This window comes from Brachyistius frenatus, unplaced genomic scaffold, assembly GCF_029030835.1.
Source record: "Brachyistius frenatus isolate BFR_SWC_R1_liver_20210118 unplaced genomic scaffold, ASM2903083v1 Contig_51, whole genome shotgun sequence".
NCBI classification, from domain to species: Eukaryota; Metazoa; Chordata; class Actinopteri; family Embiotocidae; genus Brachyistius; species Brachyistius frenatus.
The window spans coordinates 2,834,037-2,852,994 of record NW_027210650.1 but is presented as its reverse complement, the minus strand read 5'-3'; the positions used below and the strand labels follow the sequence as shown (position 1 = coordinate 2,852,994).

The 18,958-nt window shown below is 47.3% G+C and overlaps 1 protein-coding gene across 3 annotated transcripts; it reads right to left on the bottom strand.

The window, feature by feature from the left end:
• Positions 1-504: 504 nt before the first annotated feature.
• Positions 505-18,492, bottom strand: cdc42ep4b (CDC42 effector protein (Rho GTPase binding) 4b). 3 transcript variants are annotated; one of them, XM_069704682.1, is made up of 2 exons: positions 18,310-18,492; positions 505-2,839 (listed from the first exon to the last, which is right to left on the bottom strand). In XM_069704682.1, the coding sequence occupies exon 2, from the start codon at positions 2,645-2,647 to the stop codon at positions 1,625-1,627; it is 1,023 nt and encodes a 340-aa protein (XP_069560783.1). In that variant the 5' UTR covers positions 2,648-2,839; positions 18,310-18,492; the 3' UTR covers positions 505-1,624. The 3 variants fall into 3 exon arrangements, with proteins under 3 accessions (XP_069560783.1, XP_069560784.1, XP_069560785.1); XM_069704683.1 differs by lacking the exon at positions 18,310-18,492 and adding an exon at positions 13,079-15,993; XM_069704684.1 differs by lacking the exon at positions 18,310-18,492 and adding an exon at positions 3,569-3,894.
• Positions 18,493-18,958: the final 466 nt, after the last annotated feature.

Here is an 18,958-nt window from a genome sequence, read left to right as displayed (position 1 = left end):
AAAAAAAAAAGAAGGAAACAGCCAAAAGAGAAACAGCCAACAGCCCGCCCGTCGGCCCCTGATCCTGCTGTTCCTGGAGCAGCTCCAAACTGGCCGATGAGCTGCAGCATTTAATGTGTAGACTGGGAAAGGCCATACGATTGGTTGATTTAATAATCTGTTCCCGCCGTGTGATTTGGGTCGTGTCGTGTCGGGGAGGCGGATGTTATCACCTTTGGGGAAACGTATTCTGGCCGCTCCGAGACATACCCGATGCCCATCTATTAAGTAGCTGTGGCTCTAATAACACTTTGTGGGCGTCGCCACACCCTTTTCGCTGCCCCGCAGAGACGAGCCCGGACACGCGTCCGGACAGACGGGATTGTTTCCGGGTGACTGTAATTTTACAGGAAACAGACTTTTCTACCGCGGCGACTTCCTTTCAACGTTTCGTCCACGTCTCTACCGACCTGCTCATCCTCCCGACCTCGAGACAATTAGAGGCGTGAACACAGACGTATTTATCACCACTTGTCTTTTTTTTCTTTTTTTTTTAAGTACAGGACACACAACAAATACAAAAAGGCCTCTTTAACAATTCACATTGTTTCCCCAGATTGAAGGAAAAAAAAATATCGCTGACTGTAACAGAAGCCTTTGAGAACAGGAGTGACGCCGCTGTGCTTAAGCGTCACGCGGCCGACTTCTTTGCGAAGAAGACGGCGGTCGCCGCGAAATCCCGCGAGAATTCTTGGCAGGCTCTCAAGACATGTCCTCGTCCGAACCAGCGTCCTGTGATGACGGCAAGAAGTTAACTGTTCGTTGGAAAACGACGATCTGATTGGTCGAAGTTAGCCCGCGACAGCGGTGACAGGGAGCGCCTCCCGGGGCCAACTTCTCGGATGTTTCCGTTTAAGACTCGCCAGTGCACCTGAAGAGGGATCCATCCCTTAAATATCACAGCTGCCTGTGAATTTAAGAAATGCAGATCTTAGCAAAGAGAAGACAGCAGTAACTTCATCAAAAATCTACCAAACTCAAACACAACAGGCTGGTGCGGACCAACTTGCAGATGCTGTATGTAACAAACAATGAAGTAAACTCAAACGTTGACAAAAGTAAAAAAAAAAAAAAAAAAAAAACTACTTTATGTGTCTTGATGCCAAAACGGTGGAATTGGCAAATTAAACTCCCAAAGATCACTCCCACACAATCTATCCCGAGTTTCACTTTTTTTTTTTTTTCCCCCCCTCATCCAGAATCTGGACAACACATTCACATTATCCAATCTCACGGTCGCCTGTTACTTCTTAAGGAGCCAGCGTCGTCAGAAAATAAGAGAATTTAGCAGTAGCGATGATTTCTAGCGTGGCCCTTCGGGAGCCGGTCTGTCTGCATTCTTTGCGTGCGTCTCGCTCAGGTCCTCGCTACAGCACAGTGGAAAAAGAAAAAAAAAAAAAAGGCTTAATTGGTTTTATTTATGGTGCTGAACAAAGTGTGCAGATGTTCCACGAAGTCTGTGTAGAGAGCGCACGGATCTACACGGGGCTTAAACCAGATGTCCGCCGTCCCCGGCTCGCCTCCCCGAAGAAACCGGTTCTCCTCCTTTAGTGTCGTTCCGAGTCTGCGGCGACGGCCGAATAATCTACACTCGAATCTCGTCGTCGTCCTCGTCCATGAAGGTAAAATCTCTGTCGTCCTCCCCGCGAGGCGAGCTGTACTTCGCGCTGTCCGTGTCGCCGTCGTGGATGTGGTACTGGGGTTTGTCCTCCGTGACCGAACCGGAGCTGGACACGGAGCAGCTGTCCGTGTTGTGGTGGTGGTGGTGGTTGTTGTTCCTGGTGTGCAGCTCGGGGGAGTAGGGATCGACCGCGGCCTTGTGCTGGTGCATGCTGCGCGGCGGCCTGGCGGGGGCCGGCTCCTCCGCGGCGTCGGCGTCGTCGTCTATGTGGGGGATGAGGGAGGGCGACCCGTGGCCCTCGCTGCCCTTGCCTTCCTCGTAGCCGAGGTCGTCCTCCTCCCAGCCCTTCTTCTCCATCACGCTCAAGATGTCCCCGAGCATGGAGGGCCCCAGGTCGATGTGGAAGGACATCATGGACTCCGCGTGCTTCATCCCGCCTCCCCTCGGCATGGACGGGGGCAGGTCGGCGAGCTCGCCGAAATGCCGCTCGTCGAACTCGGCGTCGAGCGTCGCCATCGCCGCCGCGCCGTTCGCCGGCTTGCTTTCCGTTCCCGTCGGCTTCTTCATGGGGCTCGAGGAGACGCTCTTCGGCAGCTGGCCGCCTCGGTTCGTGCCCTCGTCGTTCAGGTACGGCAGGGATATGGCGTTTTTCACGTACTGGGACGAGCCGGTGGAGGGCGCCGTCGCGGTGTACTCGTACTTGTCCCCCCGGTTTACCGACTGCGATCGCTTGCTGCCTCTGAAGGTGCGGGACAGCAGTCCCGGTTTGGGGCCCGGCGAGGCCTGCTTCGCGTCCGGCTCTCGGGGGGGTTCCCCCGACCGGGTGCTGAGAAATGAGGTGTCCCCGAAGGCGTCGCCCCCTCGGCCCACGTGCATGGTGTGACGGAAGTCCCCCAACGGGGCGCTGATCATCTCGGCGGTCAGGTCGGCCCGGGACCTCCGCTTTGATTGGTTGGAGTTGTTCACCAGCTGCTTGAGAATAGGCATGACGGCAGTCTCTGAGGTCACGCTCCGCGGGCCGGGAATCAAACGGGGGATCTGTGGGCGTTCAGGGGAGTTCCTTCCAAAGCTCTTCGGCAATTGTAGGATAGGTTGTCAGAGCAGGTTAAATCCCAGGTGTTTAATGTGTGCAGCCATTCTGGTCCTTCAGCTCGGGTTTCATCTCGCGGTTGAATCAGCCTGTGAAGAAGAAAAAGAAGAAGAACAGAGAGCATTAACGCCACGCCGGCCTATAAACCACACCTCGCCGCGCAATGCGGAAACGTTGCAATTAATAACCGACGCCATTCAATTCTGGCGAAAATTAAACATCCCGCTTTGGAATGCTTCTCTAATGAGCTGTCTATTCGTTTCTCGTCTCCCATCGTTGCCCATCTCGCTCCGTCCTGATCTCCATCAAGCCTGGAAACTTTTATTGCCGGGGCTTCGAAGCGAAGGCTCGCTCGAGTGGTTTCCAAACTAGCTGAAAGCTTTTATGTGCAGACGTCTGTGAGGGTGTTATGTAATGGTTTAAAAAAAAAAAAAAAAAAAGTCTTTCTGGTACAAAGTTCACAGCGCTGTCACCTCACTTTAAAACCAGTAATAATAACCCCATTGGGGTCTGCAGTCCCATTCAAATCAATTCTTCGGATACATTTATTTATTCTGGCTCATTCAAAAAAACAAAAAAAAAACCTCTAATAGGCTGCTGTGGCGTTCAGTTTTTCACAGGCTGCAGTGTCTGCTATCACTGCTGTGCTTTAGTTCCCATTTAGGCCCCCGACTGTTACATAACCAGCAAGACACAGGATACTGGGAGCCGGAGCAGTTTAAACTGGCAGGAATAAAAGAACGAAGAAGGAAAGGAAAAGAAAAAAAGGAAAAAAAGCACAAAGTGGAACAGCGTTCCTTCAGCACGGATCGACTTACAGTAACGCTCAGAAACTCCACATCGGCTACGGTCTGTTCTCACCCTCCTATCGTCTCCAGATAACATGTTTCCAACACTTGACACATCGTGCTTTTCTCTCATAATTTTGGCGTCGGTCTCATTTGAGCAGAATATTTTGTCCCCTCTCGTTTTATCTGTTACCTACATCAGCTCCGGTGGCGGCCAGATAAAAAAAAAAGATTTAAGAAAGCGGGGCGGTTCTTGTTTTCACGCAGATCGGTCTTGTGCACCGAGTTGTCTGCGACTCGGTAAGCTGATTCATACGGCGCCTTTTAACACTTCGACCAAACTGTCCTTAAGGAACCAGCGAGTCCGGCCTCGAAACATCGTCCTGAAACGGAATCGAGTGGGAACGAAGTTTAAAACGCCCACTTGTGTCGCCACAGTCCACGAGCGCCGTGTGTCGCTCACATTAACAAGGGTTTCCATTGTTTTAGCCAGACAGCAACTACCGTCATTCCCAGTGTTTTCAAACCGGAGCCCGAGCCTACGCTCCCGGGCCTGGATTGCATGTCCCTTCATGAATGAATGGGGGGCTTCACTCAACAATATTCAGAACCAACGTCACCCGTGAAAACATTTGCATCTCTGACAAGAACCCATTCAAATCGGGAAAGCCGACTGTGCCACGAGAGGGAACAGGGAGGGGTGGGGAAGGGGGGTTGATACATGATAAAAGCCCGTGCTGTTTTTTGTCCGCCGCTCTTTCAAAAGACAGATCATCCCCAAAGACAAACTGAACTCTGTCCACTGCCAGGGGTTGTTTTTTTTGGGGGGGATCTGCTCCACTCAACGACTTCATTTAAGATTCCTTCAGCAGCTCCGGTGCTAAAAAGGGAGGAGACGCATTGTACTCGCAAAAAAGGCCAAACAAACAGCAAATGTTTTAACAATAGTACTTGAAAGGCTTATTTCCCAGCTCTGTTGTAACAGCTATTTTAGTTGACAGTCTTAATATGTGGCAACTGAAAGGAGCTTACTGTTGCGAAAGCTATTTAAACAGCAACTGGATGCCAAATTTGGATTATATAATGTTATATTATATAAATTATTACAGGATTAAAGCATAAAGCAAAACAAATACCGCCGAATTCCCTCAGAGCAGAGGCCCCGTGCTTGAATGAATGCAGTATTATCTATCATTAGGTAAACCTCTTTGTTACTTCATGCGTTGTGAAGTAGCCAATTAGTATCTGCGGCACAAAGGGGGCTGCTGAATGCGAGAGTGACCGCTGCAGACAGCTCATCAACCGATGGCGTTCCTCCCCGCTGCCCCCAACTTTTTAAAATTTCTCTATGGCAACGTCAGAGAGCCGAGCGCTGGCTACCGAGCGGGCTTCCTGTCTCTTAAGCCGGCCCGGAGACGCAGCGAGAGAGCGGGAGAGCGAGCGGGAGGGTTGGGAAAGATCCCCTACATGGAGAGATCAGCTCATTCAGATGGATATAACCCTTCCTGGTGGCCACATGCAGAGCAATAAGACCATCTCCACAGCGCTGCGGCTGAAGGGGAATGCTTTTGATGTGACGCGTCGCTGGAAGACGCTCAACCTCGGCACAAAAGATGTTCTCGAATATCAAAAGGCGCGAGCCTCACACCTGGAGTCCCTCTAGGAAATGGCCCGTTTTATGCCTTTTGGGAGCGCCTCGGTGTTTGATGGGGGATAGTTTCAGAGAGCCCTGCCCCCCCTGCCCCCTTCCCAACCCCTCCCTCCCTCCCCCGGGGATCATCAAGACCCCATTAATGTAGCCATGACAAAAGATGAAGTACAGCCTGCCAGCAGTCCTGTCATACTCCGTTTTAGCCTTTCAGTACTTTCTAAAAGATAAATCATGGAAAATGGCAGTCATGTGCACTCTGCTGTTTCAAAAAAAGTGCCATTCCAGAGAGCGCTTTAATGTTCTGCATATAAAACTTTGGCTCTGTTAAATGTTCTTTCACATAAACAACAACAACAACAACAACAAAAAACCTCTTTTCTTTCAGTTGTTTTTGGGAAGTCTGTCCACGTTGTCCTCGAATCTTTACTGTTATCTTGGAAGGAAAGGCTTAGGTCGTTTTCATTAATCGTTATCACAAAAAAACTAATTAGATTGTCGGGTTAGTCATATTCAAGAAATTTGAAAAAGTTTGTAGAGTTGATATTTTGGGGAGCTTTTCTTCTATTATAGATGAGCTTGGATATGTATTTGTTTGGTTTTCAGCTTCCACGTGACAATTTAATATCTCAACCCTTGAAACTTGTTTTTCTTTCATTTTTATTGCCGTGATCGCTGCTAGATTTTAGTCTCAGACTTTCGTCTATTCATAAATAAATAAAAGTTTGTTCTGCATGGGGTCTATACGTCGAAGCGGATATAAAACGACGTCGCAGCCGAGCTGAGCTCATACGTTGGTGCCGAAACCAACAACCGGTGATTCCAGTCTGACCCGGTACGCTCCACACCTCGCTCCACGCCTCGCGCTCGCAGTCCAGCTCGGGGCTGGATTCCGTTTCGGCCGTCTTTTTGCAGAGCAGGTCACAACCGCCGTTACGCAAGCTGCCAAAAGCGGACGCAAAAACACAACAAAAAAAACACGCACGTACAGCTGGAAGGAAATGTTTGTGTCGGAGCATCACACAAGCACATAAATTGTAATATTATCCGGTTTGCTTTAGTCGAGGCGTATTGCCTCAGTCGTGGTGCCAGCCTGTGACAGAGCCTTTATGTAACCGAGCACTCGCGGTGCCACATGACTCCGGCTCAAACCGAGACAAGTGGTGACGGGGCCATGAATGATTAAGCGCATCTTGTGTCGACGGCAGACTCCGATGTGGGCAGAATGACATCACAACAACCAACGTGCTCGAACAGCGTTTCAGGCTCTCGCTTGTAATCCCCGGGATCACGGGCGCCCTGAAGTCCTCGGCCGTCCCGTGACACTTTCTCTCCTCCGGCTGCCCGTCCAATCGCAGCGCGGCTGCCGTCGAGAGTTGAACCAATGGGCGCGCGCCGGCTGAACGAGTTTCTGTTTTTATCTCCGGCTGCTTCTGAATTTTTTAAGAGTCAGACAGCGAGAGTCAATAAGTTATTCACAAGGTGGAAGCCTCCGCGCAGAAGTTACAAGGAGTCAGGTAAAGGGTAATTACACAACAGTTACAGGAAGCCAACTATTGTCTATTAGCATCTCTCACTTTATATCCACAGGATGTAATAAGAACAATTTACTTCCACATTTTCTAAATAAGACCATGGTGAGCTTGTGTATCTGTCACTTTTGTTGCTTTTCGTGCTATAAAAGTAAGTTTCTTCAAATAAAACTATTGCCCAGTCCTGCTTTAAGTCCTCCCGTGTCTCTGTTCCAAGCGTATAATGTTCAACAGAGACGGTGCTGTCTGAGCAGTGAGAAAACCCTCTGCTTTGTTTAACCTTGAACCACACACAATCTCTCCCCCATTGTTCAATCCTATTGTCAGCAAACATTGATATGCAAATTCAAAAAATACACAAGTTAGCCAACGCCGTCTATGACAGCGCTGATCAATTAATCAATGGGGGCTGCATAACAATGGAAAGTTCTCAACTCTGACAAAGAAGATCGTCAAAATTTCATTTGCTCTCCGCTTCGCCGGGGCTCTGACCTCCAGCTCCAACGTCTGATTCCCACGGTGTGGGTGAGGAGGGTCAGGAGGCACGGAAACGACAGCACGAGTCTGTTCGTCGGCAGCGTCGGCAAACACTTTCAAACAGAACACGGTGATAAACGGTCATAAAGATCCCCCCCCCCCAAAAAAAAATCCTGAACATTGTTTGTGTTTCTCTCGCTTCTAATATCATCAAATACGCTAGAAATGTGATAAACCTGAAGGAATTAGAGGAGACCTCATCAACAATGCACGGATCGCTCCCCACGCGGAGCTCGTGGCCTTGATGCGAGCTCATTAGCAAGAACCTCCGTCGGAGTTCACGGCGCTTTTTTTTCCCCCCCGTGCGCCTCGACGTTTCCTCCGACCGAATCTGCTCACTTTCCTCAACGCGCCACATAGATAATAGATTAAGAGCGAGTTAGTGCAGAGCACGCTAACCGAGCCGTGCTTCACTTGAACACACCCGGAACACCTCAGAGGTGACTCAGAGGGAGGCCGAAAACCAGTGACTGATATTTGATAATGAGACGGTGACACGAGGCCTTTTTGAGGCGTTTACACACAATAGCGTGTCGGCCTGTTATTGGCAAAATGCGGACAGTCGGCAATATCCTCTGCTCCCTCGTCGTGCTTCATCGCTTGCTGCTGCAGAGGTAACCGGTTCTTCCTGTCTCACTTTCATGTCTTAGCCACGCAGCTCGAAGGCGAAACCCCGTATGACAAGTGGCAGAAATATCGTGAACAGGAAGGAGGCCGCGACGGTGAAGAAACAGAAGACGGCGTCCTCAACGCGCCGATGCTGAGGACGCGTTTCACCCGGGCGGCGCTTTTGCTTTCACAAAAGAACGATCCCACAGTGAACGGAGGCAACGGAAGACAGTATTACTTGGAAACAACACCGCAATTTCCACAGCGAGCTTCTTGCGTCGCGTCCTGCCTCCTTGCACACTCTGCTCAGGTGAACCCTCTCGCTTAAAACCAAACGGAGTATTTGAGTATTTTTCAGTAGGCGCCTGACACGGACCCCCCCCCCTCCCCCCACCGTCGTCTGCAACATGCATGAAACGGCAGCTCTCTACGGTCCAGCGTTCAAGAGAGGGAAACGCTCCCAAAGACTTTTACGGTTGAAAGCTCCTGGCAAAGGTAATAACTGGGTCTTGAGTTAAGATTTATTTATAAATTCTTAATAGGGCTTTGAATTGGACAATGGCTGCTTGTTTGGCCTTAAATGTGTGTCCAACGGTATTGGTCGAGCATAAACAAAACCTCGTTTGATAAAAAAAAAAAAAAAAAGAAATCTCCTCGGGGTCCGCTTAATGCAAAATGTTCAGGCTTGTCCTCACGTGACCTCTCAAAATAACTCCTGCACCCTAAAGCCTCATGAAGTCCCATGAAGTTTCTGCAGCATCGGTTTGCCCTCAATAACATATCCCAAAAAAAAAAAAAATTACAGTTACGCAAACTAATTAAAAAGGGTAACCGCTCAAAACAGGGGTGGACATAACCGATGGCCCGGGGGCCAGTAAAACTTCACGCGGGGCAAGTGGATTGTTCAGCCGCCGGCTCATTTGGGCCAGTGACGGCCAAATCAGAGGCTGCCTGCCGTGTGAGCGTGTTTTAGATGATGTCATCGTTTTCAGGCTACGTGACTGAAAGAGGGACTTTGTGCTTTGGTGGAAGCAACAACACGCCGGGGCGGAAAACAGAAGCGCTGATATTTTCCGCACATCATGCTTGGCTTGATGCTTCTCTGTGCCCTGCGCGTGAGGCGTTTAGGGGACATCTGTGCATTGTAGCAGCAGAATGTGACACGGGTTACACTCTCCCCCTTGAAATTGCATCAGCCTCTGCGTGAACATTGACCACATGCTGCACCACCCACCGCCGCAAGTACATTTTCAACCTGCGGGAAACACTCCATCTCGAAGCAGTTCTTGACACAAGAATTTCGTTTTCAGATTATGCGTACTCGCTGAAATATTACGATCATAAATTCTGTTCTTGTATGATAAACAGCCAAATATAAAAGGAAGCTCACTGTTCACATATTCCGTATAATAAATCACCAAAATCATTGTTAAAAAATAAAAAAAAAAAAAAGGAGCCAGTGAAACGCTGACCTGCTGACTAAGTGGGCCAGGCGGGAAGAAAAAAATGTTATGCTGAACCCTTTGTAAATATTCAACTACAGCACTGGCCAATGTAATTAGGTCTAGAGATGGTGGTGATACAAAACACAAACCCGAGACAGACCGGACTTGGACAGAAGTCAGAGGTGAGATGTTCTGATCACTCTGGAATATGAAGTGCTTGATCTGCAGAAGATTGACAACACGGTGAACACTCATTAGGTTCATGTAAAAAAAAAAAAAAGTTTTGGGAGCTCAGAGCTGAGCCACAAAAATACACCTACATCAGCACGACTGCTGCTCAAGTAATACAGGCCCTCTGTGTGTGTGTGTGTGTGTGTGTGTGTGTGTGTGTCTGTGTGTTTTGTGTAGTGTAGTGTTCAAGCCTCCAGGGCCCCATTGCCACCCAGGCAAAAACAAAACCGCAGGCGGATTAAGAGCAGCGTTTTCAACGTGCGCAAATAAAACCGGCATGCCTGGGCCGGCCCGCCGCACGGTGGGACAGGACAGCGGGACGGCGAATGCCACACCTCCGTCCATCCAAAAAAAACACACAAAAAAACACAAGCTACCCGGCCTCCCACAGCTCCCAACACCCAGCTCTCTCTCTCTCCGACTCTAAAAATCCATCTTCTATTCCTTTTGGTGTGTTGCACACACACTCCTGTTATAAACCCCAGCACACCCTGAAACACAACCCCCACGTGACGACGTTGAGCGATATTGGTTTTTTTTTAATCTTTCCAAATCCTGATATCCAGAAGCATGGGACAAGCTTCCTCTGTGTTTCCAGTCAAGCTGGCCTTTTAGAAAGCGGTAACTCCTGCCTTGTTGGACAAAGCGGCAAATGCTGGGTGGGCTGCCATGCTGGTCTCCGGCCAGAGAGGGAAGAGAGGAATCTCGGCAGGGGGAAAAAAAAAAAAAAAAAAAAAAGACCAAACAGATAGTTAATGAATATGTTCCTTGATTATAAAAACCAGCCTCCTGAGAGTTTGTTTTGGGGACAAAATGCCCCTCCTCTCGGTGTATGAATATTATTGCAAAGTGAAAATGAGAGGGGGGGGGGGCGCAACCTTTCCCACACGGAGCAATATTACCTCGGGGGGGGGGGGGAAGGCACAGATGGAGGCACTGAAGAGAAACACCTCCTCAGGGAAGGGGGGGGGGGGAGGGGGGGGAGGGGAGGGTGTCACCGCACAGGATTCAGTCAATCATGCCAGCACAGTGACAGACGTTCTTTCACCGTGTCCCGCATGAAATGTACCCAAACCCTCATTACGCTTACAGTGAAGGGATTGTACAATACTCTGAGTGTGAGAGAGAGAGAGTGTGTGTGTGTGTGTGTGTGTGTGTGTGTGTGTGTGTGTGTGTGTGTGTGTCTCTCTCTCTCTCCATGCATGTCTAATTAACCACCAAAATCCTCCCCATCAGTTTCTGAACAAATAGACTGCAATCATGTCCGGTACCAGAGGTCAGGATCTGAGCCAATTGGTTGAATTAACCGTCCAATAGCTGCTGGACGATAAAACAAAGCAGAATTTCTACTGAGGGTTGTTGTATAGCAGACAGAGGGGGAATACATGATGCCCTGAGAACGCCAAAGTCACATTTGGCTCGCATTATAGTTAGTAAGTTCAAATAGTTGAGGGGCCATATTGGCTGCAATTCTTCCAAAGAAAGAGGGACAGAAGCACGAACAAGTTGTTCACAATGAGACCTCGGGGAAACAAAATATGCCAAATCAGCAGAAAGATAACCCGGTGCCAGTGTGACAAACAGGACAAACTTTTTTTTTTTGGGGGGGGGGGGAATCAGCAGGAGGCTTTTCAGTGTCAACTTCTCAACGGCTCCTAGCCCTTTTTGTTTTTTTGTTTTTTATCAGCAGCCTCTCTGCTCAAGGCAAACACACAACCCGGCTATAAAGGCCTCAGGCAGACAGCCCCCCCGACGAACAAGATGAGTTCATAAACCCCCCACGGTGGCAGCTTTAATGACGCCGACGGCAGCCAGCAAAACCCTCGCTGACAAAAAGAGAACGCGCAAAAACACGGTCGCTCGGACCGGATTAAAAAAGGAGGACAGCCGACGAGCTGGAAAGACGCCGAACTGAGTTCACCGAGACGAAGAGCGGCGCACGTACGCAGGTCGTGCGCTCGCGAAGCACTTTGTTTTCCCCACATCCACAGTGATTTTGTTAGTGCCGTGCTCTGTGTGTGTGTGTGTGGGAAGGACATCCTCGCTGTGAGTGAACATGTGTTTAAGTCCTCTCGAGAGTGACTCTACAGGAATGTCCAACTGAGCACACAACTCCATTACAGAGTTCATCGGTGTGCGTGTAACAGCGTCGTAGCGCTGCGGTTAAGTTTACGTCACGGAGCTGAAAGACCGGTGCTTAACACACGAGTCAGTTCACCGGACGAACGATGTCCTGTCAACCGACAACCGATTCAATTTGAGCACTGGTTCGTTTCCTGTTCATTTCATTATAAATTATAAATCTTTCGGCGCCGTGCTGCGTGTCGGGCGTAAGCTTTGAGTTTTGGGGACATATCTGAAAGAGCTAGTGTTTAGGATTTAGTCGGCTCCATCGGCAGAAATAGAATATAATAGTCATAATTGTGTTTTTATTAGTGTATAAAGAGCTGAAATTAAGAATTTGTTCTGTTTTCGGGACTTTAGATTGACCCATTCATAACCACAGAGGGAGCGGGTCCTCTTCCGTGGAGCACGCCGTGTTTCTACCGTAGCCCAGAAGGGACAAACCAGACTTGGAGGGGGGAGGAAGGTGCTTTTCAGTTGGTACCCGACGGCAACCCCACCACTAGATGTCACTAAATCTTACACAGGGTGCTCCTTTAATATTATAAAGTCAAAAACGTTTCTAAAACCTTTCTGAAAAGATCTGTTGGCCAGATGAGGAAATATCCTGAGAGCTTTTATGAATCACCACCTGATTATGTCAGGAAAGACTTTGATGTGTCACCACTGTCATCTCACCGTGATTCATCTTTCTTTGATTTGGTTTTCATAAAGACAGGGCACACTACTTTCATTTGGCAATCAAACAGCGACTTTGATTTCGTGGAAAGTGAGGGCATGAAGTTTTAATCTTCAGTTGTGTGTGTGTGTGTGTGTGTGTGTGTGTGTGTGTGTGTGTGTGTGTGTGTGTGTGTGTGTGTGTGTGTGTGTGTGTGTGTGTGTGTGTGTGTGTGTGTGTGTGTGTGTGTGTGTGTGTTTGTCTTCCTGTCATTACGTGGACAAATCTGGTTGAACACCATTTCTGTTCCGGCCGGTCTTCACAACTCTAAAGGTCATTTTGAAGACTTGGGCTTTCAGGTTAACGTTAGAATTAGGTTATAGCTGAGATTCGGGTAAAGGTTGTGGCAATTAGTTGCGATGATGTGTGTGAACAATAAATCTAAAGTCCATCAATGGCTGGCTATATGTAGCAGCCAGCAATGTCACATAAAATACAATGGATGAGAAAGAACAAAAAACATTTTAGAGGAAGACGCTAACCAAACCCTACTGGCACACCCAAAGCACCTGCATGTACGTGTAAAGGAAAAGAGATTCACACGCACACACACACCCCGGGGCTTAAAGGTGACCCACATAATAGACTTCCCCTATTTATTGTGATCCATTTGATACAAGGACAAAGGCTTTCGATCCTTGTCTATTAAAGTATTGTAACTTCTCCACAGTCCATTCAAAGCACACGATCGCTGACCTGAAAATGTCCTCTCGAGGCTCGGGCAGGAAGATGCGCGCGTCTTTTACTAAAAAAGGAAACCAGCCGTTCTCTCACAGGATCATCACGCAACCGCGGTAAGACCCCACAAAAGGTTCATGTGACTGTTCCCATCTCCTGAACTGGTTTCCTGGCAAGAACTTGGAATCTCGCGGGCACAGAAGTGACCACAGTTACATCAACAGCCCTTCTTTGTCTGTTCAGTGCGCTTGAGGGAGAAACCACCTGTTTCTGTGTCTGCATAGAGGCAGGAAACAATGAGGGCTCACTGGACTGTAAAAAAAAAAAAAAAAGGCCAAAGCCCGGACCAGAGCTGCCAGCTGCACACCATCAGTTACGTCTGTTTTCGATAGTGTGACACAGACGCTGTTGAGTCAACATATATTGCACAACCAAATCTTGATATTAAAAGCAATATTGTGTCAGTGCAAGGGGGTGGGAGGAGGAGGAGTAGGAGGAGGAGGAGGGACTGACTGCAATCATACATGGTTAATGATTGACTGTGTATTCCACTGAGGCCTGCATTCGTTGGTGTTGCTACAGCTGACAGCTGATGCTGGACAGACTGCACTTAGATGCTGGATTTTAATACGCAGCCAAGAAAAGTAGGCTGGTGTTTTTCCACATTGCAGCTGAGTAATCTGTTACGTGTGTTTCAACTGCTGGAATTTAATGCATTCGCAACGAGAAGTTTTCTAACGAGTAATATTACAAGGGGACATGAGAAATTTGGTCGTTAGAGAAAGAATTCAGGTTTTCTAAGATAGATGTTTTGTTTTTTTTTTAAACAAAAGGGTAATTCTAATATTTGTCAACCTGAGTTATACTCTCATATGACTGTTACGCAATGATACAATTTCACAAGACCGGGTCTCCGTGAAGGACGACTCGGATAAGAACACTTTTTATCACTGTAAGTTGCAGCTTTCTAAAGAATTTTGATTGAACAGGAAACCCCTGCAGTTGCTGGGATCAATAGGTTTTTCTTTGGAGAGCTTTGGGAGGCAAAGTTTGGAACACATGTCATCGCTGTGTTGCCATGTGATGAGGCAAGAGAGGATTTCAGAAGATGCGAGTTGGACAGGTGTGTCGCCCGATGATAGATGCTGTTGTCCTGCGGTGTTCTTGTACTGAACTGAAACCACAGACGATGTTCTCAAAACTTTTACAACGTGGGATCAACTCACCGAGCCTCCCCGGAGCTGGTTTTTTTTTTTTTTTTTTTACCTCTGCCTTGATAATTACCCAAACCGGTTTTACAGCCCTAAACAAAATAGTTCGGAACATAAACAACAGCAGGGTGTTTCAAGAGTGACAGTGTTGGGCAACAAACACGCAGGATATAACTGATCATGTTATGCAATATGTTATCGTAAAGTATCATTTTATGAGTCATCGCACTTAAATTGTTGTTTAATTGTTGATGTAAAGTGTTTAGCAGCATCGCCACGCGCGGAAAAACAATTCCGGTTGAACTGGTTATTTTTAGTCACGCCGGTCATGTTACGGCGACAGCAACCGAAACGGGGACGGATCTGAGCGATTGAGTGTCGGGTGCACGCGGACTGTTTCGAAGAGAGAAAGTAGCCCCCGTTTCTGGGAGCAGCCATGATATATTAGTGTGAAATGGGACGGTAAAAGGCCTCTGGTCTCAGTGTGCCAGAATTAGCTCATGTTTCTCTCAAAGTAACCTTAGTGCTGATGGATTTCCATGGGGGCTTGGGCTCAAAAGACAACTGACAGTGTTGACCTCTTTACTCAACCAAATTTATATTTAATACCCAAGAAAACTTTCTAGGGAAAACAGAAAGATGATCAACAGTACAGTAAAATGCCAAATTATGTTTTGTTGTTTTCAGTTTTCCACAAATCTTTTGATTTCTTTCTTCTTCTTCTTTGAATTTCAGCTCTAAAACCTTCTCAAATAATACAAAGCAAAAAGTATATCACTCTTTGGCCGGCGTGGTCATTGACCGAACATATTCGACAACACGCGAGAGGTTCCCAGGATAAATATTTGTTTTTACAGACCACAAGTCACTGAGGTTGGGGACCTCAGGATTAATTGATGGCTTTTTCACACAGAGACTTTCTGTTTTACAGATACTGATTAATGCCCTTCTAGTTAATGTGATTTTCCTGTTTGAAGTTCCAAGTTTCATTTATTTTTCAAAAAGCCGGAGGACATTGACGTAATGTTGGATTTTGCTTCCATATCGTCTGCTCAAAGATGAACCCAAACATCCTCAGCATGATTTCTCTTTCAAGTCCAAAGAACTCACAGCTTCCTTTGCAGGCGGGGTGAATCCTGTAATTGTCGGAGACAAAACAACTCTCCTCGGGGAGCTCAACACAAGACTCAGTGTTCTACAGTCTGAACAGCTTAACAATTTCCACATCCATCACTTGTGGAGTGATTAATTATTCACAGAAATCAGGAGGCTTACACAGTTTTTCAGAGTTTGTGTTCTCTTTCAAATTGGAATCCAAAAATAACATTTTGATCTTCTCTCTGCACCAACTAAGACAACATTATCAACTTTTTATAAACCATTATTTTAACAAATCTATATAAAACCATTTTTTTGTTATTGCAACATGCCCAGAGGACCAAATGTCAAGACATTCTCCCATCGTTAACTGTTGGTCTCCTACAGAGATTGGGATAAAAGGTGGATGGGCAAACAATTTCCATAGGCATTTCCCGAAGCATGGGAAGCAACGAAAACGCACAACATACTCCGAGTTATCACATCTGACTCCACTTAGTCAATTTACATTTCTTCCCTCACATAAACAAGAGAGACGTTTCTCCCCGTACATTAAACCGCCGCGATATATGGAGTCCAGACGTAAATAAAACACCAACGAGGAAATTAGTTGCCCTCCCTTTTTTTTTTTTTTTTTTTTTTTTTTTTACTAACTGCATGAGAAACTGCCCGAAGTCACTTTTTTTTTTTTCATGAGGGCACGTGAGCCCGTCCCCTGCCCCCCACCCCCCCCGCACACCCTCCTTCCAATATAAAACTGTAATGACCTCAGCGCAGTCAGAGTCGGGAAAATAGCCAGCTTCCTCACAACGCAGCACCGCTGTCCTCCAGGACAAACTCCGAGCCTCTACGGCAAAAAAAAAAAAGCACAGTCAGAGATGACGCAGACGAAGACGTGCGCGCGCTCACACACACACACACACACACACACACACACACACACACACACACACACACACACACACTCCTCCTCCTCCTCCTCCTCTCCCCTGACTCTGCAGTGCACACAATGGGTCTTGATGGAGAGATATCTGCCTGGCAGCTCTGGACAAACCGTACACTAAGGAGCTGAAAGGTCTAAAGTGTGCGCAGTAATGCAGCACTGTTGTCACAGGAAAAAACACTGACTGAGAAAAGAGAGAGGACGCTGGGAAATGTGGCATTACTGGCAGGGCGGCGATCACGCCGGGTCCGACCTCGGCGTTACTTTTCCAACCGCCTCATTATCACAAAGTTACCGATACGGAGAGGGTAAATGATTCATCAGGCAAAACCACAAATCCTGGCTGAACTTAGGGGCTGCTGTCGGGCTGTGGTGGTGGGGTGGTGGTGGTGGTGTGCGCTTGTGTGCGCGTAGGAGGGGGTCAGAGGGCAACCGTTGTCGAAAGACAACACCAAAGCCAAGCCCATTCGTCAAAATGTTCTCCTGCTATTGTCCAGACTGACGGTTTAACAAGAATGAAGGGTTGATTACTGACAACGAGTGAGGGATAATGAAACCGAACGTTATAAAACAGACCCGCACACTTTATGGTCAGCGCAGTTAAAGCCGAGCACACTACACAGAGCTCAATTAGAGCATGATGAATGAGGCTGGGCAGGTATACAGGCACTGTGGCGGAGAAAATTACCCCGGTTTTATCAGCCAGGCCGACCGTGAGAGGCAAGGGTAAACACAAACAAGGAAAAAAACTCGCTGAAGCGGCGGGAAGGCGGACAACTTTGTGGTGAAAGTAGCCGTTTGGTTTGTTGAGCTCTGGGTGGGTTCACAGAGATCTCACTGCACTTTACTGTGATCCCGCTGCAGAGTATTAATGTTACGTAACCCTCAGCGAAAGGAGCCGATGCTCATTGGTCCATCTGCCCCATGCTCTGATTAAATCATATCCTGGGCCCGTGGCTGAGAATAGTTATTTGGGACATTTATTTCAGACTCCGCAACCTAGATTCAACTATTGGGTATGTACAAGGTTAATATTCAAGTTATTAGCCATTTGAAATGTTGTTGAGGTTTGTGGACACACAATCCTCATGAGGATCCCTGATGGGAAACACTTTGCTTTCATTGTTATTTAACCCCAGCTAAGACTCCTTTCGTCTTCTTACTGTGGTTTTGGCCTTGCCTTGTGAACAGATAATTATGGAACTTCATAATAAATAATACAAAGCAGGCTTTCTTGTCAAATAAAAAAAATTTTTTAAAAATGTGGAGTTCTGTGCCAAAATGTTATCAACTCAGTAATCTAACACTTCTATACACTTCAATAGAAAATAAAAAATAAATAAATAAATAAAAAAAACTTGGAGGAGCTCTGCCAAACTCTGCCGGCCATGATCCAAGCTGAATACACACTTCTAAAGTATTATTTCTAATCGCAAATGTTTTTCAGTAAACAAAAACAAAAACCGTAGGTCCACATCAGTCAAGCCAGGATTCCCAAAGTATGAACTTTAAAGCAAAACGTTTTGCCCTAAGAAGATGTTCCTTGTTCCCTGTAATCATGTTTATAGTTTGCCTTTTACTTTTCAATCTCGGCCGGGCCGATGGAGGACACGGGATGACGCCAGAGGGCTCATTGTTGTCGCTCCATATGGGACAGCCGGGAGCTCGAGGAAGACTGCCAAGGCGCATGATTGTCCGCGAGCAGATTTGACATTCAAATGAGATGCAGATTTCTACTTTTCGACTTCGACCTACGTCTGTTCTCGGACCCCCACGGAGTCGTCTTAAAGCAACCTAAATGAAACACACACACGTGCCCCCCCACCCACCCACACACCCACCCACCCCCCACACACCAAAAAAAAAAAAAAAAAAAAAAAAAAAATCACTTAAAAGTCGTCGCGAGCGGAACAAACCGAAACACGTTGAAATACAACCAAACATTACAGCTCCGTCAACTTCAAAACAACAAAGTAAACCACATGAAGAAATGTTACCTCTCTACGCGGTCCCGCCCGGAGGGGAAGTTTCAGGATATTATTCCACTGAACTTTCCGTGAACGCGGACGAAGACTTGAGTCACCGCAGGTCTACTTTAGTGTCCTTTAGCGGGGGAGTTACGGCAGGACGGTCCCCGTGTGCTGGTGCTCCAATGTCCGTTTAGTTTGCATCTTCGTGTGGCGCACAAAGGGGCCCTCCCCCTCCGCTCATGTGCGGGAGAGCACCACCTCCCGCCGCGGTTTAAAGAGGCAGAGTCCCATTTATCCACTAGAACACATAACAATAGGCAGAACTTGAACTTGCTGGGGGTGGGGTGGGGGGGGGGGCTCCCAAGCTGTCAGTCCACGACTAACGTCTTCAAGCAGTCCAGAGAAAAACCCACCAGCAGGAAAATTAAAAAAAAAATTTAAAAAAAAAAAATTAATTGGTAAAGGAATAGTTCGACATTTTTAGATTTGCTTTGTTGTTAGTTGTAGGTCAATGGGCTCAAATACAAACTTACACTTTGCTTAACATTGCGTGAAGTAGCAAAATCTGCCAAAATAAAACAAGCTAAATGACAATTTAACAGGTTTTCTAGTCTGCCTGATGTCGCCAGCTGTGGTATAAAAAAAAAAAAGTATTCTGATCCTTTTCTGAAGTAAA

What these genes read in the sequence shown, in the direction of transcription:
- cdc42ep4b (XM_069704682.1), bottom strand. Translation starts at nt 2,647, where the DNA reads ATGCCTATTCTCAAGCAGCTGGTGAACAACTCCAACCAATCAAAGCGG.